Source organism: Lonchura striata, chromosome 26 (assembly GCF_046129695.1).
Source record: "Lonchura striata isolate bLonStr1 chromosome 26, bLonStr1.mat, whole genome shotgun sequence".
Classification (NCBI taxonomy): Eukaryota; Metazoa; Chordata; class Aves; order Passeriformes; family Estrildidae; genus Lonchura; species Lonchura striata.
In genome coordinates, this window is record NC_134628.1 from 885156 (window position 1) to 911199 (window position 26044).

The 26044-nt window shown below is 64.9% G+C and overlaps 1 protein-coding gene across 1 annotated transcript; it reads right to left on the bottom strand.

Moving 5' to 3' along the window:
• Positions 1–32: 32 nt before the first annotated feature.
• On the bottom strand, positions 33–25073 carry NHSL3 (NHS like 3). The gene is made up of 7 exons (XM_077788534.1): positions 24869–25073; positions 5886–6041; positions 5626–5681; positions 4477–4594; positions 4020–4136; positions 1083–3932; positions 33–855 (listed from the first exon to the last, which is right to left on the bottom strand). The coding sequence occupies exons 1-7, from the start codon at positions 25071–25073 to the stop codon at positions 833–835; spliced, it is 3525 nt and encodes a 1174-aa protein (XP_077644660.1). The 3' UTR covers positions 33–832.
• Between the last annotated feature and the right edge of the window lie 971 nt (positions 25074–26044).

Consider the following 26044-nt stretch of genomic DNA (forward strand, 5'->3'; position numbering starts at 1 on the left):
CCATAAACTAGGAAGGACAGGAGGCAGCAAGCTTCGGTCATCATTTTTACCAGCCAGGTACAGAGCTCTGAGCAGCTACTCAGCGGCAGAGGGTCAGTTGCTTTTGGTTTGGTTTGGTTTGGTTTGGTTGGGTTTGTTGCTTTGTTTGGTTTTTGTTTAAGGTTTTGGTTTTTTTTACAATCAAAGAAATCAAAATGTGACCCGAGTTTACAGAAACAGAATCAAGGCTCTACCCCAGAGCCCAGGGCCAGCTCGAGGGGCAGCCAGGCCCTTCCTCTTGCTGGGCAGTGGCGAGTGGCCGGAGCCAGTGCTGGCCACGAGCCCCTCTTGCCTTTCCATCAAGAACCAAAGCCCTGATCCCTTCCCAGCCAGCACCTCCATCCCCTCCCGTTCCTGTTTGCATCCCCCAGGCGCTGTCGTGGCCAAAGCCTTCCCATTCCCTTGTCCAAAGTGCTTCCATTCCTCATGGGCCTGTCTGGCCGGCAGTGGTGGCTCCAGCTCCGGTGTCTTTGGCCCCCAAACTCCTCTGGGTGCAGCTGCTCAGCTCCCACACCCACACCAAGCATCAGCTTGGCAGGGAGGAGGTGCTGGCTCTGGGCACGGGCCTTGAGTCCAGTAAAAAAAAAAAAAAAAAGCAAAATAAAGCTGTAGTACTTAGGAAAGTGAAACCAACACCATTTTTGCATAAATATCATCAAGGCCGTGGAGGCTAAGGCTGTTTGCTTCCTGTGTTAAGTTAGTTGCCAGTTCCACACTCGTCCGTTGACCTGCCCAGGTCCCTGAGAGATTTGGATTCCCGTCCGTGGAGGCTCCAGTCCTGCAGTGTCATCTTTCAGGCCGTCTCTCCCCGTCTGTCTGCAAAGCAGGAGGGAAGAGCCCATCAGCCACCCCGAATCCCAGCTTCCCACAGCCCTGCCAGGCTCTGTCCCTGCTGTCCCGCTGCCTCCCAGCTGGAACACAGCCCAGCAGCCCTGCTGGGTGTCCAGCTTGGGAATTTATCACTTGGCGACGTACAGCTCAGGATCCTGAGCAGCGAGGCTGAACCTCCAGCAGCATCAGCCCGTGCCTCCCACCCCACCTACCTTGTGCAGGGAGGCTCTGAGCCGGCGGCTCCGCGCCGTTCCTGCCCTCCGTCCCCACCAGCTCGCTCTTAGTCCTGCTCTCCTCCACCTTGGCATCCCCATCCAGCACCGGGGAGCCCAACGCCTCAGCCCCCGGTGCCTTCGGGGAAGGAGCCGGCCCCGAGCCAAGCGAAGGCTTCTTGGCTACTGGAGGGGGGATCTTGCCGGGTTTCCTCTGGGCTTGCGCCTTCCCGGGGCCCTGCGTGGCGGCGGCGGCGGCGGCCGGGGCTGCCGAGCGCTGGCCCGAGACGTTCATCAGCTCGGCCACCAAGTTCCTCTTCAGGTCGGCCTGTGCCTCGGGCGACGAGGCCGTCTCGATCACCAGCCTCCTGGAGCTCTTGGCGAAGATGAAGCTGGCGGTGGAGGCGGGCGATTTGTTCCTGGGGGACAGCTGCCCATCCCCGGGGAGCCCCTCGGCGCCGGGCTGCGCCGCTCGGCCGCTCGGCGGCTTCTCGGCGGCCTCTCCAGCAGCCAAGGCGGCGGCCTTGAGGTGCACGGCGTGGTGGAGCTGCTTGGAAGGCACCGCGTCTTGGGCAGGAGGCGGCTGCCGCGTGGACAGGGAGCGCCGGACGGGTTTTTGGGGGGCCAGACGCTCCTCGGGCCCGGCTCCGGCCGCCGGCTCGACGCTGACCGAGCGCAGCCGCACCATCTGCAGCAGCGACGGGGTGACGATGGGCAGGCTGGCGTCCTCCTTGGCCACGGGGCCGCTCTTGCTCCTCGACACCGGCTCCTTCTTGGCCTCCACTCGGGGGCCGTTGGCCGCCTTCTTAAGGCTGATTTGGGGCGGCAGGGCCGGGGCCGAGGGCGGAGGGAGAGGCGGCGGCGGCGGGGGCACGGAGGCCGTGGGAAGGGGCTCGGCGTGGCGCGGAGGCTGTGGAACCCCGGTGGGCGGCTCTTGCTGCTGAGATGATGAAGAAGCAGCCCCCGGGCTCGTTGTTGCCGTCTGCCCGTCCACGGTGGCCGAGGTGGCATCGGGCAGGCTGGAGAGATAGGATTCATCCGGAGGGGGGAAGTCTGCCATGGACAGCTCGTGCTCCTCGGGGGCTGGCGGCGGTGGCGGGGGCCAGGTGGTGTCGGCGGGGGTCTCGCTGCTGGTTTGGGGGCTCCCCTCCATCTTCTTGGCCGGCGGCGGAGGCGGGTGGTAGGCAGGCGGTGGTGACGGCGGCGGGGACTTGCCATTGGGCTTGGCCGAGGGCTCCTGGCCGGCAGTGCTGGGCGCTGGGGGGGTTGGCGAGGGCTGGAGGGGGCCAGCAGAGGCCGGGGGCTGCTGGGGCTTGGTGGGTGGCGGGGAGAAGGGAGCGGGAACCTTGGGGTGCGGCGGGATGATGAACCGGTCTGAGCGACCGCTCAACGCCTCGGGGGGCGTCGGGTCCGAGGCCGAGGAGGAGATGGAGGTCAGGGAGGAGGACACGGAGAGCGCCGGCGACTGCAGGGAGCAGACCCGGTCTGGCTTCTGGGGCTGAGACTTGCCCGGGGACACAGCCGGCGGTCCCAACCCCTTGGCGGGCAGCGTGGGCGTCCCGCTCTGGCTGGAGTAGCCGCTGGAAGGGGACATGGTGCGCTCAGACCCATCGGGGCAGCTCCACTTGGCCTGAGCTTGGGGCTCCCTCAGCACCACCATCACGCCGGGGCGGCCCCGAGGGGCCTCGGGGGAGCTGGCGCCCGCCAGGCTCTCGGAGCGGAGGCTGCTGGTCTCGCTCAGCGACGGGGAGAACACCTCATCCTCGCCCGTGGGGCTGAAGGGCTCGGGGCGCGGGGACCAGGGCGCGCCGCTCTCCCGCTGGGGCCGCCGCTCGGGCCTGGGGGGCAGCCCCAGCACCTTGGGCTCCCCGTCTGCCTTCTGGTGCAGCGAGTAGGTCCTGCGGGGAGGGGCCGGGGGCTTCTTCATCTTCCTGAGGGACACGCTGCGGGCGGAGGAGCGCTCGCTGGCCAGGCTGGCCGTGTCCGAGCCCTCCGCCTGGCTGCTCGTGCTGTAGGCGGGGGATGCGCGGCCGCTGCCCACGGCCAGGAGCCCGGGGGCCGTGGCAGCGAGGCCGGCGGCGGGCTTGGAGCAGGAGCTGGCCAAGCTGGCGGAGCTGTAGATGCTGATTTGGTCGGCGTCGGAGCGCGCGGCCGCGGCCGCCTCGCCGTGCGGCCCCGCCTCGGGCTGCCGGGGGTCGCAGCCGCCCTGGGAGGAGATGGTGGAGCTGTTGGAGACGATGGTCTCCGTGGACTGCGAGTGGCTCCAGTTGTCGCTGGAGGAGGAGGGCTCGCGGCTGCGGGGGCCGCGCTCCGAGAAGCGTGACAGGGAGCGCACTGAGGCCGGGCTGGACGACACCAGGCTGCAGCGGCTCAGCGTCCGCACGCTGCTGCTCGTCAGGGCCACCACGTCCACCATGGGCGGCAGGATGGCGTTGGGGATGATCTTGGACATGTAGGTGCCCTGGGGCGAGATGGACATGACGGGGCCGACCAGAATCTCCGGGGGGTTGGCGTAGGTGGTCATGCCCGGCACGGCCAGCGACTTCGGCCTGACCATGGGCGACAGCTTGGCCGCTGTCTTCCTCCCCACCAAGCTGTCGTCGTAGTAAACCCTGTTGATGTGCTTCTGCAGGGCTGCATCCGCCTCCTCCAGCACTCCCAGGCAGACGCGGGCGCCGCCGGCCCCGGGCAGAGGCTGCAGCTTCCCGTCGATGGTGGGGATGCGGACGGCGTCGCCGGACACCTGCCCCCCGTTCAGCAGGGGCTGCCCTGCCTGGCCGTCCCCGTGGCCCACCGGCCCTCGCCCGGCCACCTCGGGATGACCCTTGGCTCCATGACTGTTCCTGAGACCTGGGAGCAGGGAGAGGTGAGCTCAGCGTGATCCCAAGGCAAGGCAAACAGATCCTAAAAATCGCCCCCTTGCCCCCCAAAGCTCACCCAGCTCCTTATGGACGTGCTGGGGGATGCCCAGCACTGTTGTCCTCCTCTCCTTCCTCTTCTTGCCAGCCCTCTCTGAGGATTTGGGAAAGGAGTCGTGTGGTCGGAAGGTGGAACCTACAAGAGATGTGAGGGGGTCTAGCAGGACACCCTGGCCTGGGTGTCCCCAGTGTCCCCAGCACTTCCCACTGCCAGGGGTGCCCTGGGATAAGCCAGGCTCAGGCTCTGGAACAGCCCAGAGAGGCACCAACAGAACAGTCTGAGCAGGGAGGAGATGCTGTCTGCCTGTCTGCCTGCCTAACCCAGCCCAAATACTCCCTCTGACTCAGCCAGAGCTGCTCTCCTCTCTCCCAAGGGCCCCCAAATCCCTGTGCAGGCTCGTGGCCACACCGAGGCAGAGCCCAGCTCCCTGCCACACTCCCAACCCCCCTGGCGAGCCCCAGCCCCAGCCGGGTACCTTTGCGCTGGATCATCTCGGAGCGGATGGAGAGGGCATCCTCAGAGGTGCTGTCCGTGGCACTGGAGGCTGCCTGGGTCCGGAAGGACAGGCTGTCATCCTCCGAGGATGCACAGGACTGCGGGGACACAGGGGGGCTCAGCAGAGCCGGGGGCTGCGGGACAAGAAGTGCCCCGGCCCCTTCCCCGCCGCGATCTGACTCTGCAGCCCAGACAAAAGCTCTTCCGAGGGCCAAAGGCTGAGTCAGCCACGCCGGCATCCAGAGTCCTCCCACCAGGAGCAGGGCTGGGAGCAGCCCCTGGGACCCTGCGTGGCTCTGCAGCCCCCCGGAGGGCAGGAGAGAAGGGGCTGGGGCGTGCAAGGAGCAACCCCAAGGAGCTGCCAGGCTCGCCCCCATGCCAAACCCAAAATGATTCCGTGGATGTTGCCAGCCCGGCTGTGCCCCAGAGGCCGGGGCTGGAGGGCTGCCATGGCTGGGAGAGGGGCGTGGGACAGGGACAGGATCCCCAGCACTCCCTGGACACGGATTGTGTCCAAAGCCCCCCTGGCACAGGCAGAGCTTGGGATGAGACACCTCAGAGTGAACCTGACCTCGCTGCCCCCGTGGCTCTGCCCATCCTGGGGTTCCTGGTCCCCCACTTCCAAAGGGTTAAAGGGGCTGAGAGCCAACGAGAGCAGCAGCTTGAGCAAACGCAGGCGGGTGAGGCTCTGACAGCGGGGTCAGAGCCCAGGGATTGCCAAAGCTCAGCCTGGCCAAAAGAAGGGAAGTTTCTCCTCGTTGGCAGCCAGGGAGGGGCACAGGCACCGGGCTGGATATGGCCAGGAGTCCCCATATGCCACCACATCACCCCTCCTCAGTCAGGGCTCACAGTGGGGAAGGGACAGGGGGATGCAGCACAGGGGGAACCCCAGCAGAGCTCCACAGGGCAGAGCAGGCTGTGCCAAGGCTGAGGATGGGGAAAAGAGCTCAGCATGGGGCACAGGGGACAACACCAAGGGACACACGGCCAGTTCCAGCCCCGCAACCCCCCTGGACATGGTCCTGCCACCTTGGCTGGTTGTCTGTCTGCCCCCAAACACCACCCAGAGAGGACAGAAGAGCCACCCGGTGTGCCCTCACCCCCAGGAGCACCACTTGGCAGGGCTCACCTGGAGGCTGCTGGTGTCCCCGTGGTCCCAGGCACTTTTGGTCTGTTTCTGCTTCTCTGCAGAGGGAAGACAGAAGATAAATCCCTCCAGGGGATCCGGAGGAAGCAGCTGCCCAGCTGGCAGTGCCCCCTGCACAACCCAGCTCCCAGCACTGGACTCTGCTCAGCCCCGTGCACCGCCCACATTGCCCAGCCAGCCAGGAGCTGGGGACAGCCCTTCCACCGTGTCCCCAAGGCCACCCCAGGGTTGGGGACACCTACCCTGGTGCTGCAAGGACTTCAGCCCCTGCTGGGCCTGGCTGTGCAGCTCCTCCAGGTGCGGGGGCCGCGTGCTGGGGAAGAAGACGTTGTCGGGACATTCCTCGCCCGCCGTGTACTGCACGCTCAGCCGCTTCTCGCCCTCGCCCTTGGCAGCGCCTGCGGGGACAGAGGGCTCAGCTGGGCTGGGGGGACACGAGCCCCGGGTGGTGACAGCCACCCCGGGGTGACGTTGTCCCGCTCAGCTCCGAACCAGGCGCTGGAAAGGCCGAGAGAAATCCCATCCTGCAAGGCTCTGCCCGGCCGGTCGATATTCCGGAGTCAGGATGTCTCCGCTGGGTTTCTCCCTGGGATGGGGGAGAAATCCCCCTCCTTCCCCAGCGCCCTCGTTAGGAGCTAACGAGGAGGTGAATTGTGTGGGGCTGGGGGCAGCTGAGCAGGGCAGGGGCAGCACAGGAGGGGATTAAACGTGGATGGATCGAGGATGATTTTCCCTCTGGAGCATTGCGTCATTCCCACACCTTGCTCATCACCCCAAAACAGGGACTCCCCCCGTGCCCAGGCAGGCTGGCAACCGCACGGAAGAGGGAAACTGAGGCACACCCAGCAGCAGAGATCCCAGAGGACCCAAATCCCTGCTGCGAACCCCGCTGGATGCTGAACACCCCATCTGCCACGCCCGGAGCAGCACGGAGCCTCCACTCCCTGCCTGGCACCCCCTCCCCACAGCCACCACCAGCACCCTGCAGTGCCCACGGCCACCCTGGCATCACCCAGCCCTGGCACTGCAGCACCGTGGCACAGCCCTGCCTGCTCCTACCACACGCCTGAGCGAAGCCTCAAACCCTTCCTGCCCAGAAAAAAAAACCAAAATTTTGAGGAAGGGAAGGGCGAGCGCAGGAAACCCTCGGGGCTGGCGGTGGCACCCCGGGGCAGGGGCACCTGCTGCTCGGCACGGCCAGCAGCGCACAGCATCCCTTGTCCCCTGTGCTCCCCGTGTCCCCGCTGCCCCCAGGGCCAGCCCAGGCAGGTGGCGAGGCTGCCGTGCTCCATCTCCAGCACACAAAGGAGCAGGCCTGGAACAATGGAGCCTCCCGCCCCGCCGCCATGCCGGCCGCTGCCTCCGCCAGCCCCGGGCTGTGCGCGGGCACCGGGGCACGGCCCGCCCGGCACGGGGCTGTGCCGCACGGATCCCCCGTGCCGCTGCAAAATCCCTGCGGGGAGCACAGAACACCCACAGCCCCTCCCCACCATCATCATGTTCCCAATCCCCGTTTCCCCCCCCCCGAATTTCGGCAGCCCCTCGCACGACACCCCCCTACACCCCGAACGCTGTCGGAGCTGCCTTGCGGGGAGAGGAGCGCAGTGATTTATTCCGGTAACTTCGGGAGGGCTGGGGTGACCTTCCCTGCCCTCCGCCGGGGCTGGCAGCCCCCCTGCCCCCTGCGGGTGGGCGAGCACCCCGGGCCGGGCCGGGGGGTCCCGGCGGGCAGGGGTTGTGTAAGGACAAAGCTCTGCTCCCTCCCTGCCCGCTGCTCACTCACCCTTCTTCTTGAAGAAGGCCAGAAGCGAGGAGAGGTTCCTGCCCATGAAAACCACCATGGTGGCCGGGGAGAGGGTCTGGTCCCCAGGGAAGGGGGGTCCGCCGCCCCCCGAGGAGGTTCGGCCTGTAGTGCCGAGGCTGCTCTCAGCCGCTGTGTGCCGGCGGGGCGGATGCCGGCGGCCCCCAGCTCCCTCCCTCCGTCCTCATCCGCACGGGCGGGAGGATGCTCGGCCGGGCGAAGACGCTCCGGCGCAGCTGCTCGAGAGCAGGGAGCAGCCTGAGCCGGGCACGGCTGCGCGGTGGCAGGAGGGGACAGTGCCGGGCAGGAGGGGACAGTGCCGGGCAGGAGGGGACAGTGCCAGGCAGGAGGGGACAGTGCCAGGCAGGAGGGGACAGTCCTGGGCAGCAGGGGACAGTCCCGGGCAGGAGGGGACAGTGCCGGGGAGGAGGGGACAGTCCTGGGCAGGAGGGGTCAGTGCAAGGCAGGAGGGGACAGTCCTGGACAGGAGGGGACAGTCCTAGGCAGGAGGGGACAGTCCTGGGCAGGAGGGGTCAGTGCCAGGCAGGAGGGGACAGTGCCAGGCAGGAGGGGACAGTCCTAGGCATGAGGGGACAGTGCCGGGCAGGAGGGGACAGTGCCAGGCATGAGGGGACAGTGCCGGGCAGGAGGGGACAGTCCTAGGCAGGAGGGGACAGTGCCGGGCAGGAGGGGACAGTGCTGGGCAGGAGGGGACAGTGCCGGGCAGGAGGGGACAGTCCTAGGCAGGAGGGGACAGTGCCGGGCAGGAGGGGACAGTCCCGGGCAGGAGGGGACAGTCCTAGGCAGGAGGGGACAGTGCCAGGCATGAGGGGACAGTGCAAGGCAGGAGGGGACAGTCCTGGGCAGGAGGGGACAGTGCCGGGCAGGAGGGGACAGTTCCGGGCAGGAGGGGACAGTGCCAGCTGTGCCCACCGCGCTCCTTGGCCGCGGGAGAAGGAAAGAGGGGGCTCCTCCTCTGGCCCCCGGCTCGCTCCCCCCGGCCCTCCTGCCTCCTCCCACGCACGGCACAGACCACAGGGATCTGTTCTTCCAGACCACAGGGACCTGTTCTTCACAGACCACAGGGATCTGTTCTTCATGGACCACAGGGATCTGTTCTTCCAGGCTACAGGGATCTGTTCTTCCAGGCCACAGGGACCTGTTATTCCAGACCACAGGGATCTGTCCTTCACAGACCACAGGAATCTGTTCTTCACAGACACAGGGATCTGTTATTCCAGACCACAGGGATCTGTCCTTCCAGGCCACAGGGATCTGTTCTTCATGGACCACAGGGATCTGTTCTTCCAGACCACAGGGATCTGTTCTTCCAGGCCACAGGGATCTGTTCTTCCAGACCACAGGGACCTGTTCTTCACAGACCACAGGGATCTGTTCTTCATGGACCACAGGGATCTGTTCTTCCAGGCCACAGGGATCTGTTCTTCACAGACACAGGGATCTGTTCTTCCAGGCCACAGGGATCTGTTCTTCCAGGCCACAGGGATCTGTTCTTCATGGACCACAGGGATCTGTTCTTCCAGGCTACAGGGATCTGTTCTTCCAGGCCACAGGGACCTGTTATTCCAGACCACAGGGATCTGTCCTTCACAGACCACAGGAATCTGTTCTTCACAGACACAGGGATCTGTTCTTCCAGGCCACAGGGATCTGTTCTTCACAGACCACAGGGATCTGTCCTTCCAGGCTCGGGGCCAGCATTTCCCCTGCTCCTCCCTCTCAGACCCCTGGAACTCCCCAGGACCCTGCTGGGCACAGCGGCGCTGCAAACCAGCTTCCACAACAGTGCAGCCAACTGGGAGGAACTGGGAGGAACTGGGAGGAACTGGGAGGCTTTTGCAGCTGGGCTGTGGCACAGCACAGGGTCACATTCCCCGTGCCAGCCTGTCCCCAGTGCCCCTCCAGGACCCTGCCAGGACAGCCCCAAGGCGAGCCAGGACGGGGCAAAGGGTGTTTGTCCTTCAGGACAGGGCTACGTCACGGTCACAAGGGCTGGCAGCAGCGGGGAAAACCAGGTCTGGGACCAGTCTAACCAGTAACTCCAGCTGCTGCTGCGGAGGCAGGTGAAAGCAGGGGCAGAAATGCCAGGCGGTCACACCGTGGCACTGCCCTGGCACTGCCGGTCACTGTCCCCACCATGGAGCTACTGCCAGGGCAGTGGGTGCCCAGCGCCTCCAGGAGCTCCATTCCCCCCATTTACAGGTGTTTTACCCCAAAATGTGAACAGCACCCAGCGTTTACCCAGCAGGCAGCCGTGTCCTTGTGCCAAACCCTCTGCCCCTGCCCTGCAGCTCCCCACGGGCTGTGCCCAGGGTTTGTTCTGGCACGGTGCAGCGTGAGCTCACCCAGAGCAGGGTCCCAGCAGGCCCCAGGCGGTGACAGCAGCCCAAGGGACAGTTTGACCTTGTGAAGGGCATCTCTGTGTGCCCAGCCAGGCAGCTCCAGGCTCAGCGAGGATTTCTTGCCTGGAATTCCATCATGGCCATGGCCCCAAACACCAGCAGCTCCCTGGCTGTGCCTGAGCCAGCCCCTGCTCCAGCATGGGCAGGATGGGCCCTGCTGCCCACAGGCCCCCCAGAAGGTGCTGGTGGTGATGGGCAGATGTTCCCCAGCGGAAAAGGGACATAATTAAAGGGCTGAGGATGCACGAAGCAGGCAGCCACGTGCCGAGCTGAGCACTGCCCTCTGCTCTGGGCAGTCATGAGCCCAGAAAGGGCCACGGGTGGTGGCAGCTGGCAGGGACACTGCTCCCAGCTCCACAGGGAAGGCTCCAGCCTTCCAGTTCTGCCCACAGAGATGGGACTGCACCAGGAGCCCCCCAGAAAAGGGAGACAGCCCCTCCTGTGCTGCTGGTGCAGGGCCCAGCAGAGCTCAGCTTGGGCCCCGCAGCTCTGCCGGTGGCAGCACGGGTGGGAGCTGCTGCCAGGGCTGGGGACATTCCCGGGTGCTGGCAGACAGCCTGGCCCCGCTCCACCTTCCTGCCTGTGGCCCGTTGCCCACACAGAGGAGCTGGAGAACATCCCACACTGATGGAGACGTGTCCCTCTCCGCTGTGACACTGCTGAGGAGGAGCTGCAGCCTCCCAAAAGAAAATCCAGGGCTGAGCCAGGGCACGACGCTGCCTCCACTCCTTCCACTCCCTGTGACCTTCGCTACCTCCTCATCCTCACCCAGCCGGCCTCACCCCGGCTCTGTCAGCACGGGGTGAATTCTGCTATAAGCAGGGGGGGAATCCAGGAGGGGGAGAGCCCCGATGCTGCAGCAGAGGCTGCAGGTCCCGCTGGGCTGGGGAAGCCGCCGCAGCTGCAGCCGCTGCCGGTAGCAACACGCCCGCTTGGAGCCGGTGTCCCGGCCCCCGTGCATTCCTTGCGGTGCATCCCGGATCGCCCCGAGCCCTCCGGGCTCAGCTGACAAACGTGCCTCGGCCACACGTGGCAGCGGGATTCTCGCAGATAAGGAGACAGGCACCCTCTCAAGGATGGGCTCGGAGCTGGTACCGCTGCTGCCAGTGCCAGGGATGGTCCGGAGGGAGCACAGCATCCCTGGAGCGAGGCACAGCAAGGGACAGGGAACCCCGGGCACCCTGCCTTCAGCTCTGCCAGAGGGGCTGGAGGTACCAGAGCGGGAATGGGAAGGGTTCCACAAGGGCTGAGCCCCCACAGGAGCACGGCCAGGGCTGCCCAGCCCGGTGCTGCAAACAGAACTCGCTGCTGGCCCAGCTCTCGCTCTGCCGCTCTTCACCTGGAGAGAAAATCCCATCCAGGGGAGAAAATCCCAGCTCCTGTCCCCCTCCTGGCCAGGCCTGTGCCTCCTGCGAGCAGCAGGTTTGGCCGGGCTCGGCTGCAAGCATCCATCCCTGCCTGCTCGGCACTGCCCCGACTTGCCTGCTCCAGGCGCGGGTCCTGCAGCTCCCTGCCCGCCACTGAGTCACCGCCGAAAAATGGGGAGCAGGGGGAGCCCCAGGGGGGCGGGAGGGGGCTGCGAGGTCCCCAGGGACCCCACTCTCAGCAGGAAGAAGCCCCCCTGCCCCACGGGGTTGGTGATCTCCCACCGCTCTGGGGGTCCCTCCCAGCACCATCCATGCCTGGGGACAGCTCTGCTTGCCAGCTGCCACCACGGGCATGGAAAACACCAGTGGGGTGCACCATGAACCCCATTCCTGGGAGCTGCATGGAGCTGTCAGGACATGGATGGACCCTGACAGAGCTGTGCCCCAGTATCACCGAATATTCTGGTTTGGAAGGGACCTTATCCAGCCCTTCGTCTCCAGCATCCTGTCCCTCTGCTGCTTTTGCAACCTTCAACTCTTTAGGGTGTCTGGGAGCCCCTAAAGACAACCAACCTGCTCCCCAAATCCTTGTCTCGGCACAGGATCCACGCCCTGGGACACGCCAGGGGACCCTGAGCACTCCGGGCAGGGGAAGAGCACAATAATATTGACAGTGGCTCTGGCCACAGAGCCCCTGCTGCCAGCCTGCCCTCGGCCACACCCGGGGGGCTGCTCCAGCCAGAAAAACATCTCCACCAAGAAAACAAACACCATCCACGCTGCTGGCTCGGCTCTCGAACACGATCCCACGCAGAGGCTGAACTAAAATTAATTTCAACCGGGAAAACAAACTTGGATGTGTTTTTTTTTTTTTCTCTTCCCCTAAATCACAGCGCAGAAAGCTGCCTGGTGTCACCTCGGTGAGAAGGAGCTGGTGCAGGGTGAAATCCCACTCGGAGCAGAGCCGTGGCTGCATCGCCTCCAGCCATGGCTGCTGTCATGACAGGAGCACTCAGGGTTGTGCAACGGGCCCCGACCTCGCCGCTGTGCCACACTTGCCCCGCAGCCAGCCCCGAGGTGACACGGAGTGTCTCCTGCTCCCCGAGTTATCCCAAATCCGGGCGAGGGGCTGGCAGCAGACCAGAGGGGTCCCGGGGCAGGACCACCCCAGTGCCCGGCTGTGCCTCATTCCCGGCCCCTGCAGCAGCCCAGCGAGCCTCCATCCCACTGCCTCCGTCCCCACCCGTCCCGGAGAAGCCACCGAACAGGTTTGAAGGTAAATAACAACCTCCCCCAGCCAGGAGCCCCGAACCAGGAGCCAGGAGCCGGATCCGGGCGGGAACATCCCAGCTGGGGAGCGCAGGGCGGGACAGAGAAAGCGGCACGGGGCCAGAGAGGGTGACACGGGTGGCACTGTCACCAAGGGTGGGCCACCACCACCTCCTCCTTCCATTCTCCAGAGCTTTGTCACCTCCTGGTGCCCTTGAAAGCGACACGGGGCCGCAGAGGGTGACACGGGTGGCACTGTGACCAGGGGTGGGCCACCACCACCTCCTCCTATTCTCCAGAGTTTTGTCACTCTCTGGTGCCCTTGGAAGTGACACGGGGCTGTACAGGGTGACACGGGTGGCACTGTGACCAGGGGTGGGCTACCACCACCTCCTCCTATTCTCCAGAGCTTTGTCACTCCCTGGTGCCCTTGAAAGTGGGGTGGCACTGTGACCAGGGGTGGGCTACCACCACCTCCTCCTCCTATTCTCCAGAACTTTGTCACTCTCTGGTACCCTTGGAAGTGACACAGGGCTGCAGAGGGTGACACGGGTGGCACTGTGACCAGGGGTGAGCCACCACCACCTCCTCCTATTCTCCAGAGCTTTGTCACTCCCTGGTGCCCTTCCCTCGGTGTGTCCCGCTCGCACGGGGCTCGGGGCTGGCTGTCCCCGGGCCGGTGCCGTCACACCCGGGTGCTTTGCAGGGCACCCGGGCGCTCCTGGCACGGCAGGGGCGTTGCCTGTCACAGCAGGCACCTGGCACCACGCTGGAGCAAACCGGGCAGACGGATTAAGGACAAGACGTTGCAGGTTCTATCCGTGCACGGATCCCCCCTCCCCTGCCCGTCCTTGCAAGCAGCGCCCAGCCCCGCTCCCGCCCCGCGGGGCTTTTCCAAGGAAACGCTGCGGAGGTGCCGATCCTCCCACGGAGATGGACACGGCCGTGTGGCATCAGGGAGAGTCGCTGCCACCAGGATGGGGTGGGGGATAGCCCAGAGGCACAGGGCAGGTCCCGTCCCTGCCCCTCGGTGCCGGGAGCGTGCCAAGCCGGCACGGCACGGCATGTCAGACCGGGAGCTGCGGCTGCTGCCTGCCAGGGCCAGCGCCGAGCGCCTCCTCCCCTGCTCCGGGAGCGGGACGGGGGCACCGGCAAGGCTCGGATGTCCCGGACGCAGCAGGATGCTGGCAGGCGGTGCCTGGAGGAAGCTCCTGTGTAAATCTCGGCGTGTCCCCCGCCGGGACCGGGCCCCGCTCTCATCCGCCCCCCACGGGTGTTTGCGGAGCCGGCCCAGCGTGGGTCTGGCACGGAGAGAGGCTGCAAAGGACAGAGCTCAGAGCTGCTCAGCCCACAGCGGAGCTGCCCTGCAGGAGCCGGGACTGCCGAGGGGCTCCATGGCTGCTGCTGCTGCTGCTGGGGACGTTCCCAGCCACAGTCACCCCGAGGCATTGGGATACCCCGTCCCTGGAAGTGTCCCACGCCAGGTTGGGGCAGCCTGGGATAGTGGAAATGTCCCTGCCCATGGACTGGAACGCGATGAGCTTCAAAGTTCTTTCCAAATGAAACCATTCCATGATTATTTTCCCTGCGGGCCGCTCCAGGGGCCAGCGAGGGTTCGCGGCTGCCGGGTGACCCCGCACGCAGAGCTCCGCGGGGCGCAGCCCGGCCCGCAGCCGCGTTCCTGCGCCCTGACTCAGCAGCGCCCGGCGGGGAGTCCCGATAAGGAGGCGATAAGAGGCTTCGCTCTCCCTGGGGCTCAAGGACCTTCCTCGGTATGGGCGAGAGGCTGGGGATGCTCCCGGAGCAAGCCAGGCCCCGCTCTGGCACGGGGAAGTGGGCACGGGGTGCGTGGCTTTGGCACGGGTGGGCAGAGTGGGTGCGCTCAGCGGCAGAGCCACCCCGGAGCCCTCGGCTGTGCCCACCCTGGGGACCCCTGCTCTGTCCCCTCAGCACCCAAAGGCGGTGCCCACACCTCTGCACGCATGGCACAAGCACAAAACCATCCTGCCCGGGCCTGATGCGCCAACACCGGGCACGGCAGGGCCAAACGAATCCTCCAGTCAGCGGAGAGGCAGGAACCGGGGACACTGCTCCAGCCGCTCGGAATTGTTCTCCAGCCCAAAATCCGAGGCAGCCGGGGTCTCGCAGGGGGGACACGGCCGCCCGCAGGGTGCCGGCACACCCTGCCCCCAGCCGGCGAGCCGGGCTGCGCCCTCCGAAACGCTGAAGCGACACAATGCAAATTCTTTGGCTTTGTGGCCGCCGCGCCGTTGCCATGGAGGCGTCGCAGAGAACAAACACAACTCGCCCCGTGTTTTCTCAGCACCTTCCACCCCACGGCCTTCGGCCCCAGAGCCAGCCCTCGCCTCCCGGGATCCCTGCCGGTCCCACATCCCGCCCATGCCAGGGCGCTGAGATGGAGCAGGGCTTTCCCAGGCAGCCCTGGGGAAGGGTGGCACGGTCCTGGACACGCAAAGCTGGCAGGGGATGGAGAGGTGACGGAGGTCTGGGCAGGAGTGGCACGTGGAGAAGGTGAGGATGTGCCCGGCCTGGCCAATGGCACCGGGCCCTTCCTGCAGGGAGAGCAGGAGCAGAGAGGCAGAGAGGAGCCTGCAGCCACCCAGGTGAGGAGAGGAGCACCGTGGAGAGCCTGCAGTGAAGGAGATGCTGTCCCGGCATGGCCAGAGGTGATGTGTGACCTCCTGCCTCAGTTTCCCCAGGCACCGAGCGGATGTTCTCAGCCAGGACATTCCAGCCCCCTCTCCCTGGGCACCTGCGAGGTGTCCCCATCCCAGGCAGCACCTCTGGGATGGTTTTGCTCTGAGTGGTGCCCCCGGGCCTGTGCAGAGATGATTCCAGGCCCCATTTACCCTGAGGGCTGCTGCCTGTAAAGGGAAACGGGGCAGGAGGGACAGCAGGGCCAAGGATCCCCCAGAGCTGCTGAGGGAAGGAAAACGCCCCCGGTTACCCCTTGGTCCTGCTAACCCCGCTCCTGTGATCCTGCCCAGACACCTCCCAAGGCTCCTCCTTGCCTCAGGCCGGGCTGGGGACACAGGGACACTTTAATGACACCAGCGGGGGAGTCAGCAACCCCGCGATGGGGACGATGCTACTGCGAGAGACTTTCCCTGCCAGACTTCCCCTGCCGGCATCGGAGCTCACCAGGCACCCCACGGGGTTCACTGTTCCACGCGTGGGACCCTTTCCCTGCTCCTCGTCCCTTTCCCTCATCTCGACCCCTGCTTCCCGCTGGGCTTTCCAGCGGCATCCGTGGGGACGGAGCACAAAGCAGCGGGGCAATCGCTCTGCGGACAGACGGACGGACGGACGGACGGACGGACGGAGCCGCGCAGGGAGAGGGGAAGGCGGCGGGGCAGCAGCCCCCGCGAACACTCCCAGATCCGCCTCTCCCCGCGGCGCAGCGAGAGAAACCGAGGCACGGGGTGCGAGCGGGGGGCCGGGGAGGAAGGCGGCAGCGCTGGGCTCCCACTTGGAAAAACAAATCGGTAACTAATCCAGCTGATCCCGTCCTGATAGCGCGCCCAGCCCACGGCTGCTCCCCGGCGCTCCTGCGCAGCCCTGCCCGCAGCCAGGGGGGCTCCCCCAGCCCCGCAGCGGGCTGATCCTGCCCCCCGAGCACAGGGAGGGCAGAGCGAAGCCTCCCCTCACCCCCCGCTCCTGCCCAGCCCAGCAGAACACCAGCGGCCAACTTTTCCCAGCTCGACCCCTTCCGAATCCCCGCGCCCCATCCTCCGCCGGCCGCACGGCTCCTACCTGCCCTCGGCTTCCCGGCGCGGCCGAAGGGCCACGAGGAGCCGGGCTTGGTGCCCGCCGGGCTCCTCTTGCGCTGCGCGTTGCCCATGAGGCCGCTGCCGCCTCCACCGCGGCCGGGTGGAGGGCACCGCGGTGCTACATGGCCGAAGCGAGCGGGCTCCGGCGCGGCCCCGGCGGATCGCGGCTCTCAGCCGCCGCTCCCCATCGCCCCGGCCCCGGCGGAGCGCAGCGCTCGCAGGCGGCCGCGCCGGAGCCAATGGTACGGGCAGAGAGAGAGGAGGGGCCTGGCGGGATGGCCCGGCGGATCGCACAGCACCCTCCCAAACCCATCCCTCCGCCGGGATGGGATGCCGCGGTGATGCACGGGCTCAGGGAGACGCCCCGCTGGCCAAACATCCCCGAGTCGGGGATTTCACCTCCAGAGGATCGCAAAGCACCCTCCCAAACCCATCCCTCCTCCGGGGATGGGATGCCGGGGTGATGCACAGGCTCAGGGAGACGACCCGCTGGCCAAACATCCCCGACTGGGGGATTTGGCCTCCAGAGGATCGCACAGCACCCTCCCAAACCCATCCCTCCGCCGGGGATGGGATGCCGGGGTGATACAGGGAGACGCCCCGCTGGCCAAACATCCCCGAGTCGGGGATTTCACCTCCAGAGGATCGCAAAGCACCCTCCCAAACCCATCCCTCCTCCGGGGATGGGATGCCGCGGTGATACACGGGCTCAGGGAGACGCCCCGCTGGCCAAACATCCCCGAGTCGGGGATTTCACCTCCAGCGGATCGCACAGCACCCTCCCAAACCCATCCCTCCGCCCGGGATGGGATGCCGGGGTGATACAGGGAGAAGCCCCGCTGGCCAAACATCCCCGAGCCGGGGATTTCGCCTCCAGCCGCGCTCGCAGCTCCCTGGATTTCGCCACGCTGCCGCCACCGCTTCTGGCCGTGCTCATCTCCAGCAGCCGCCGCTACAACCCTCCCACCTCGGTGGGGTTTTTTTTGGGGACGGAGAGACCTCACGCAGCCCACCCAAGGTTAGGACAGGACTACCAAAGCGCCCGAGGCCAGGGGCTGGGTCCTGCCGCTGTGCCCAAAGTCAGGGCGAGCAGCCACATGCCAGCCCTGGCGTGGGTGGCAGCCCCTGCCGCCCTCGCCACGGCCACTCCTGCCTCTGGGGCGAGTCACGAGCACTTTGCTCACACTGCCGGCACCTTCCCGTCCCTCTCCGGGAGCACCTCGGCCTCTCCCGGCCCCAATCCCTGCTCTGCCAGCAGCCAGGGAATTGCTGGCCACGGGAATTGCTGCTCCAAGAGCTGCCCGAGCCACCCGGACAAGCGCCTCCCTTCACGGCCCCTTCCCCAAGGCCACTTTTCCCTCCTGATTTTTAATTAGAACATTAAATGCTGCCAGGGCAGGGAGGGGTCAGCCAGGCAGGCAGTGGTGGGCAATTCCTGCTGGCAATGTTTATGTTCCTTAGGTGATTCATCAAAGGCTGGGATAAATAGGAAGGAGGGTTTTGTGGGAAAGGCACAAAAACCGGGGAGGTGGTGCAAGAAAGAAAGGAAAAAAAATTAAAGATCAACCAGCAGCTTTGTCCTGACCTCCCAAGGTGATCAGCACCGAATTAATCTTTGGACTTCAGTCTCCTCAGTAATGGAAATATTGACGGTTCAGCTCCTCACCAGCTTGGTTGGGTGCCCAGGGCACGCTCAGCTGGGCAGGGACTGACTGTGGGTTTGCTGCCCCATCTGCTGTGGGAGCTGTTAAAGAGATGAGGGGATCCAGGGGGAAAAAATTCCCTGTTTTCCACTCCCGGCTGTGCCCTGTTCACAGGACAGCCTCGGGGCAGCGGGGATGAAACAAGGCCACGGCCACACGGGCAGCAGGTCAGAGATCTCTGCCCGGGGACTGTGGGACAGCAGTTCTCCTCTGCTCAGCCAGGGGCAACTCCAGGCTGGTATGAGGCTTCCTCCCACCACCCCAAAACACGGGATGGACATCCTCCTCTGACCCCTCTGCAGCCCCCTGGATCAAACCCCCGGGTTCAGCTCTTGTGTTTCTCTCTCTGGGAGAAGCAGAGAGGCTGGAGCCTGCCCCAGATCCAGGCAGACACTTCCCCCTGCACTCCCAAAACAGATCCCTCCGTGCCAGCATTGCTCAGGGAGCCGAGGCGCTGCCGCCCCCGGGCTCAGCCCGGGATTTGGGGCAGAGCCCCGGGAGGGAGCGTGGCCCCACGCGTGCCAAAAATACCCAGTGGCTGGGGTAACTCACAGCCACAGCTCCAGCTCCTCCTGGGCCCCGTGGTTCTGTCCCTGCCGAATTTGGGGGGCTGGGAGCAGCGTGGGGGGAGCTCCAGCATCCCCACAGACCCCACTGAGCTGCCCCACTGCTGCTCCAGGGCACAATCCCCCCTGAGGTCTGAGGGCAGGCAAGCTCTCATCCTGCATCCACAGCTGGCTGGTGCTGCTGGGAGCAGAAACCTGGCTCAGGGAGCCTGGGGGGTGGGGACAGCTGTGGGGACAGCTGTGGGGACAGCTGTGGGGACAGCTGAGCACCCCAATTTCCTGCTCCATGTTAGAACCTCAGTACAGCCCAAAGGGGAGGGGAGGGGAAGGAGGGGAAGCACCCTCAGCCTCCCCAGCAGGTGAGAATGGGGAGCTGGGGGCCACAGATGCTGATTCCAGGCAGAATTTCTTCTCCAGGCCAGAAATCCCTGGTTTTATTCACTGAGAGATCTCTGATAAAAGCAGCAGAGAAGCTGTTCATGAGATACAGATCTGGCCAGCACAGCGTGACTGCCCCAGGCACATCTGATCTCCCCAAAGTCACACATTCCCTTGGCCAGAGCGGCCAGTGCAGGCCTGGGGACACCTCTGTGCTGGCACAGGGGACAGATCTGTCCCTCCTGGTCCTCTGTCCATCCCTCCTGGTCCTCTGTCCATCCCTCCTGGTGCTCTGTTCATCCCTCCTGCTGCTCTGTCCATCCCTCCTGCTGCTCTGTCCATCTCTCCTGGTGCTCTCTCCATCCCTCCTGCTGCTCTCTCCATCCCTCCTGGTGCTCTCTCCATCTCTCCTGCTGCTCTGTCCATCCCTCCTGCTGCTCTGTCCATCCCTCCTGGTCCTCTGTCCATCCCTCCTGGTCCTCTGTCCATCCCTCCTGGTGCTCTGTCCATCCTCCTGGTGCTCTGTCCATCCCTCCTGCTGCTCTGTCCATCTCTCCTGGTGCCCTGTCCATCTCTCCTGCTGTTCTCTCCATCCCTCCTGCTGCTCTCTCCATTCCTCCTGCTGCTCTCTCCATCTCTCCTGGTGCTCTCTCCATCCCTCCTGCTGCTCTGTCCATCCCTCCTGCTGCTCTCTCCATCTCTCCTGGTGCTCTCTCCATCCCTCCTGGTGCTCTCTCCATCCCTCCTGGTGCTCTCTCCATCCCTCCTGCTGCTCTGTCCGTCCCTCCTGGTGCTCTCTCCATTCCTCCTGCTGCTCTCTCCATCCCTCCTGGTGCTCTCTCCATCCCTCCTGCTGCTCTGTCCATCCCTCCTGGTGCTCTCTCCATCCCTCCTGCTGCTCTCTCCATCCCTCCTGGTGCTCTCTCCATCCCTCCTGCTGCTCTGTCCGTCCCTCCTGGTGTTTCACCCACTCCTTCTGGAGTTTTCTAAACCCGATCCCATCTCCCAGCCAGCAGAGAGCAGGAGCTGAGCTGCCTGAATGAGAAAGGAATTCAGCCCTTGTTCCCTTCACGGGGAAGTAAAGCTCAGCGAGGCAAAGGTAACACAAAAACCCCACTTGAGATCCCCAATCATTAACAGAAATACATAACCAGGAGGGTTCCAAAGGATTTCCTGCTCCAGGCTGGCTCTGCTGCTGACAGGTCCAGCTCCAGCCTGCAGAGGTGGAGGGAGCCCAGCTCCCTGCCCAGGCTCAGGTGGGTTTTATCCATGCTCAGCACCACCAGCCCAAGGCTCCGGCTCCTGCTTGGCAGGGAAATGGTTTTTCACTTCATCCTTGCCCAGCTCTTTGCCTTCCAGCGGGTCGTGTTCCCATCGCTGCCGGAGTCAATGATGATATTGTCTTATGAAACCAGACCTGCCTTCCACGGGGGAAACGTGACCCCGCCGAAATCGTTTTATCGGCTCTTCTGGAACGTTATTCTCAGGAGTCATTCTCCCGCTTGTCTCCAGGTGGAATAGCTGTGCTTGCAGACACACCTCTCTTTGTTCGCCGGTGCCAGGCCCGGCCAGCCAGGGGATTCCTGCTGCTCACATTTTCTGAAGTGTCGCTCCGTGCCTCTGGCAGATGAACCAACTCCTTCCCACACACGATCCCCACGCCTCCCCCCTCTCCTTTGAGCTGACAAGCTCAGGGCTAAACCCAAGCCCTGTGTTTACACCAAACCCTGCGTGGCAGCAGAGGATGCAGGAAATAATTGTCCAGGGAGATTCCACAGCTCAGCCCCACATTGCCTTGAGGGCTCACGTGAACCCTGCGGCATCGAATGTCACCAGTGCAGAATCACGGAATTATTAAGGTTGGAAAAACCCTCCAAGATCATCAAAGCCAACCTGTGATCCAAGCCCACCTTGTCAAGCAGCCCAGAGCACTGAGTGCCACGTCCATTTGTTTCTTGAACGCCTCCCAGTGCTTGAAAACCTTTTCCATGAAGGAATTGAGCACGATCCCCAGCACAGCCCAGCCCCTCCACCCTCTGCTCACCCCGCACATGGCAAATCCCCAGTCCCAACAAGCACTTGCTGCTGCTACAAAGCAGCTGTGAGCATCGAAAGCTTTATTTTTAACAGCACTATCCCCCACCCCAGTGAGGAAATCATTGCTGCTGGACTAAGCTGGCATCAAAAAGGAAAAAAAAAAAAAATAAAAAGAGGAAAAAAAAAATAAAAGAGAGAGAAAAAAAAGCCAACCCTAATTTAATATTTCTGGAACATCGATTCCTTTACTTCATCAAGGAATTAAGAGGAATGTTGTGAAAGCCGGATAAAGCAGCAGCCAAAACAACCAGACTAAAAGCGCTGGACCCCAGCACCAGCTCATCCTCCATCCCAGAGCTGTGTTTCCATCTCTGCACTCAGAAATCCAGCGCAGGGAGTGGCAACAGCCGGGCACCCCAAATCCTGGCTCTGTGCGTGACCCTTGGCACAGCCCAGCTGCCCTCGCTGGGCCTTCATCACTCCTCTGCCTCCAGAGGTTATTGTGGAAATAAACCCAGCCAGCAGTGCAGAGCATCCCGGGGATGCAATTCCAGCTGGGATGGAGCCACCCCCCACTCCTGGAGCCACTGGTGTCCCCTGGGGAGGCAGCTGATGCTCGCCCAGGGGTGGGAAAAAATTCCCTGTTTTCCACTCCCGGCTGTGCCCCGTTCACAGGACAGCCTCGGGGCAGCGGGGATGAAACAAGGCCACGGCCACACGGGCAGCAGGTCAGAGATCTCTGCCCAGGGACTGTGGGACAGCAGTTCTCCTCTGCTCAGCCAGGGGCATCTCCAGGCTGGGATGAGGCTTCCTCCCACCACCCCAAAACACGGGATGGACATCCTCCTCTGACCCCTCTGCAGCCCCCTGGATCAAACCCCCGGGTTCAGCTCTTGTGTTTCTCTCCCAGGAAGAAGCAGAGAGGCTGGAGCCTGCCCCAGATCCAGGCAGACACTTCCCCCTGCCCTCCCAAAAAGAGATTAGGGAACCTTTCCTCACAGCTCAGCTCTTTGGGCAGCCAGAGATGGCATCGCTGATAGCCACGGGCCCCGGGGGATTGGTCCGAAGGGGAAATGCTCTCATCCTCCCTGCGCCGTGATTTCAGTGCTGAGCAATGCCGGGCAGGCAGATGCTCAGGAATGAGCCCCGATTCGGTGCCCTGCGATGAATTCTGTCTTTCCCACCCCTTGGAGCCATCCTACTCCCCCTCCCCACCGCCGGGACGCTCAGACAACCCTGTCCCAAATCCATGAGCAATCCACGCCCAGGGGGATGAGGAACTGCCTGGTCCAAATCCCCCAGCACCACTGGGACCCAGGGAAAGCTGAGGGCACGCAGAGCCTGCCGCAGCTCTCCCCACTCCCCCTCCCAGTGCTCCCAGCACCGTCAATATTATTGTGCTCTTCCCCTGCCCGGAGTGCTCAGGGTCCCCTGGCGTGTCCCAGGGCGTGGATCCTGTGCCGAGACAAGGATTTGGGGAGCAGGTTGGTTGTCTTTAGGGGCTCCCAGACACCCTAAAGACTTGAAGGTTGCAAAAGCAGCAGAGGGACAGGATGCTGGAGACGAAGGGCTGGAAGAATTCCCAGCTGGTCCCGCTGCACGGATGCTCGTGGGGCCAGCGCAGCCTCCGGCCGGGTCAGAGCCGCGTGTGGCACGGCGATTCCGCCGGCTCCGAGCCTGGAGAACACCCGGGGCGAACGCTCCTTCCTTCCCACAGCATCCAGAGGCATCTGACCCCCCCACCCTGCAGGGAAACGTTGTCCCCATCCCGCGGGGATGGGTGCCGGGGCCGCTGGAGCAGGGAGGGGTTCCTGGCGTGCTCTGCGGGCCGGAGCTGCACGGGGAGGGTGATTCAGGCACGCAGGCAAGCTGCAAGCGCGGCACATCCGCGCTGCTTCTCCCCCAACACCGCGGAGAAGAATTTGGGATGCAGCCCACAGGGGAAGAGTCCCCCGGGCTGGGGCACTGAAGGGCTCCTCCATGCAATGAAAGCTCTCCCGATGGGACAGCAGGGTGGCAGTGCTGTGACAGAGCCCTGGCTGGCACAGCTGCCACAGAGAGGTCCCCAAGCTGTGACCCTGACAGGCCGTGACTTGGCATTTTGAGGGTTTAGCTGGTGAACGGTACAACTTCAGGGAAAAAAAAAAAAAAAAAAGGAAAAAACGGGCTGGCAGAGCTGCTGGGGGCGTTTCTGCTGCCAAGAGGAACATCACATGCTCCGGCACATCTCGTTTTTTCTGCTCAGGTTTCAGTGCTGGGCTGTGGCAGCGGTGTCCACACACGGAGGAACCACCAGCAGCATCCGATGGATCGGCCCAGGAGAAAGCTCAGCTCTTCCCAAGCTTCTTTTCCCTTCCCACGGCCACTCCTGTCCTATCACAGATCCCCGTGTGCTTCTCCAGGCAGCACGCAGCCTTGCGTGCCTGGAAATTCACTCCCTGGAGCAAAGTGAGGAAAAAAGTCCCAGCTGGCAGCGTCCTGCTACGCTCGGGTGCCACGGGAGAGGCCTCTCCCTTGGCAAAAGAGCCAAAACATCCCTGCCAGAGGTGCCCTCAGGGAGGGCAGGGCTGTGACACAGACACTGTCCCCAGCAGCGTGGGGTGGGACAGGCTTTTGGGGTGGGACAGGCTTTTGGGGTGAAACCTTCCCTGTTGGGACATCTGCTACTGCCAAAAAAGCGCTGAGGAGAGGAGCGTGACCAGACAAGCCAGCAGCCATGGCTCTGCCAAAGCTCGCTGGCTGAGCCCTTGGATCCCCAAAACAGGGCTCCAGGGTGGCCAAGAGAGGGGACCCAGGGCAGCTGCCCCTGCAGGATTGTCCTGGTCAGGGTGGCAGGGACATGACCGGGCCGTGCAGGCAGCAGGCACGAGCGGGCCGGGCTGAGACCGTATCTGGGCCAGGAAGGGCCACACCTGGAGCACGCAAACACCCTGCCCAGGAGGAGGAGGAGGAGGAGGAGGAGGAGGAGGTGGCAGCGGCTGGCATCCCTCCAGAATTCCCTCAGCCCCAGTGACCTTCTGACTCAGCGCAGGAGAACCTACCCAGTGAACCAGCACCAGCCCTCGGGGCTGGGTGAGATTGTGCCAGGGACTGCCGGATCCATCCTGCTGCCACCACGGCCACCATGGCCCCTGTCGTCACTGCCACCACCGCTGCCACCTCCTCCCCCTGCTGCCACCACAGCCACCACAGCCCCCGTGGTCACTGCCACCACTGCTGCCATCTCCTCCCCCTGCTGCCACCACGGCCACCACGGCCCCCGTGGCCACTGCCACCACCGCTGCCACCTCCTGCCCCTGCTGCCACCATGGCCAGCAGCTCCACCCCACCTGGCCACCACCATGGCCAGCACCCCTGCCCCTCCTGTGCGCCCTCTTCAGCCACGTCCACGGCCACCACCTCAACTCCTGTTCAGCCACCACGGTGACCCCTCTTTGGCCACCTCCAGGGCCAGCAGCCTGACCCTCCTTGGCTTCCACTGTGACACCTCCTCAGCCACCACCTTGACCTCTCCTTCACCACCTCCATGGCCACCGCTGTGACTCCTCCTTGGCCGCTGCCGCCACCCTGAGCCCTCCACAGCCACCACCTTGTCCCTCCTTGCCCACTGCCTTGGCCACCATTGAGAACACCACCCCAGCACCTCCCTGCCCACTCCCACAGCCACCACTCAACGCTTTGCCACCACACCAAGGCCACCGTGGCCACCGCTGTGACCCCTCCTTAGCCACCACCGTGGCTAAGGGTGGGACAGGATTTTTGGGGCTGAAAAACCACCTCGCCACCTCTTTGAGCAGCTCCCTGAAAATCTCCTCGCCCACCTCCTCTGTGGCCACCACCGTGCCCCCTCCTTAAGTGCCACCGTGGCCACCACCCCGCCCGCTCCTCACCTGCTCCCTCCGTCCCTCCCGAGCCGCTGCCGTCCTTGGGCTGCCGCCGCCGGCCCCGGAGCCAGCTGATCGCCCGGCGCAGCGAGTTCGCCCGGCCCTTCTTCCGCCGGGGGGGAGCCCCGGGAGCGCCCTCCGAGCCGCCGCCGCCGCCGCCCCGCTCCGGCTCCCGCTCGCCGCCCGCCGCAGGTGCAGCCCCGGCGGACATGGCCGCGGCGGGCAGCGCCCCGCAGCGCCCCGCACCGCCGGCAGCCGCTGCCCATAGGGCCGGGCCCGCCCGGCTCGGCTCGGCTCGGCTCCGGCCGCAGCCCCGGCCCCGCTCCGGGCTCCCGCCGAGCGCCCGGCGCCGACGGAAAGTTTCTGTGCGGGGCGGGGCCGGGGCTGCGGGAGCTCCGCCCGCACCGGCGCCCGCCCCCCCGAGCCCGCAGGTGGCCCCGGGGGCGTGGGGACCGGGGACCCTCCCCTTGCTGCCAGCGGGGTCACCCCCGGAGCCGCCCGAGGTGTTCTTCCCGTTCCCCGGTGGGTCCCGGCTTTGTCCCCTCGCTCTCCGCGCGGGGAGGGGGCGGTGCGGGGACAGCGGGGCGCCCTTGGGACCCTCTGCGACCCTCTGGGACCCTCTGGGCCCCGAGGTGCTGAGCACCAGCGGGAGACAGGCGCAGGAAAAGCGGGAAGCACCCGAGCGGGAGCGGAGCGCGGAATTCCAGCAGCGTCATCCCCGGGGCGGCGTCCGGCTCATCCCGGCGGGGCTGGCCCCGGTCCCGGTCCCGGTCCCGGGAGAGAAGCCGGACTCGCAGCCGTGTCCTGCCCTTGCCCTCCCACCCCGCAGCTCCCCCGGTTCCTCACCTGCTGGCCCCGGGGGTGACACTCGCCCTGTGTCACACGCTGCTCCGACTCGGCCACACCTGAGCTGTGCCACGCTGCTGCTCGCTGCGAGTGATCAATCAGCTCCTGAAAACGGAATGGCACCGCGGGAAGGGGAATTCAGCCCCCTGGAGAGGCTCTCCGGGCTCTGCCTGAGGCCGGCAGAGCAGCAGGAGCTGCCTGGGAAAGGATTTCACCACCCGGTACAAGCTCGGGAGCATGACCGCTCCAATCTGATCGAGATTAGGTTTCAGGAAGAAATCCTTCCCTGCGAGGGTGAGGGCCCTGGCACAGGGTGCCCAGAGCAGCCAGGGCTGC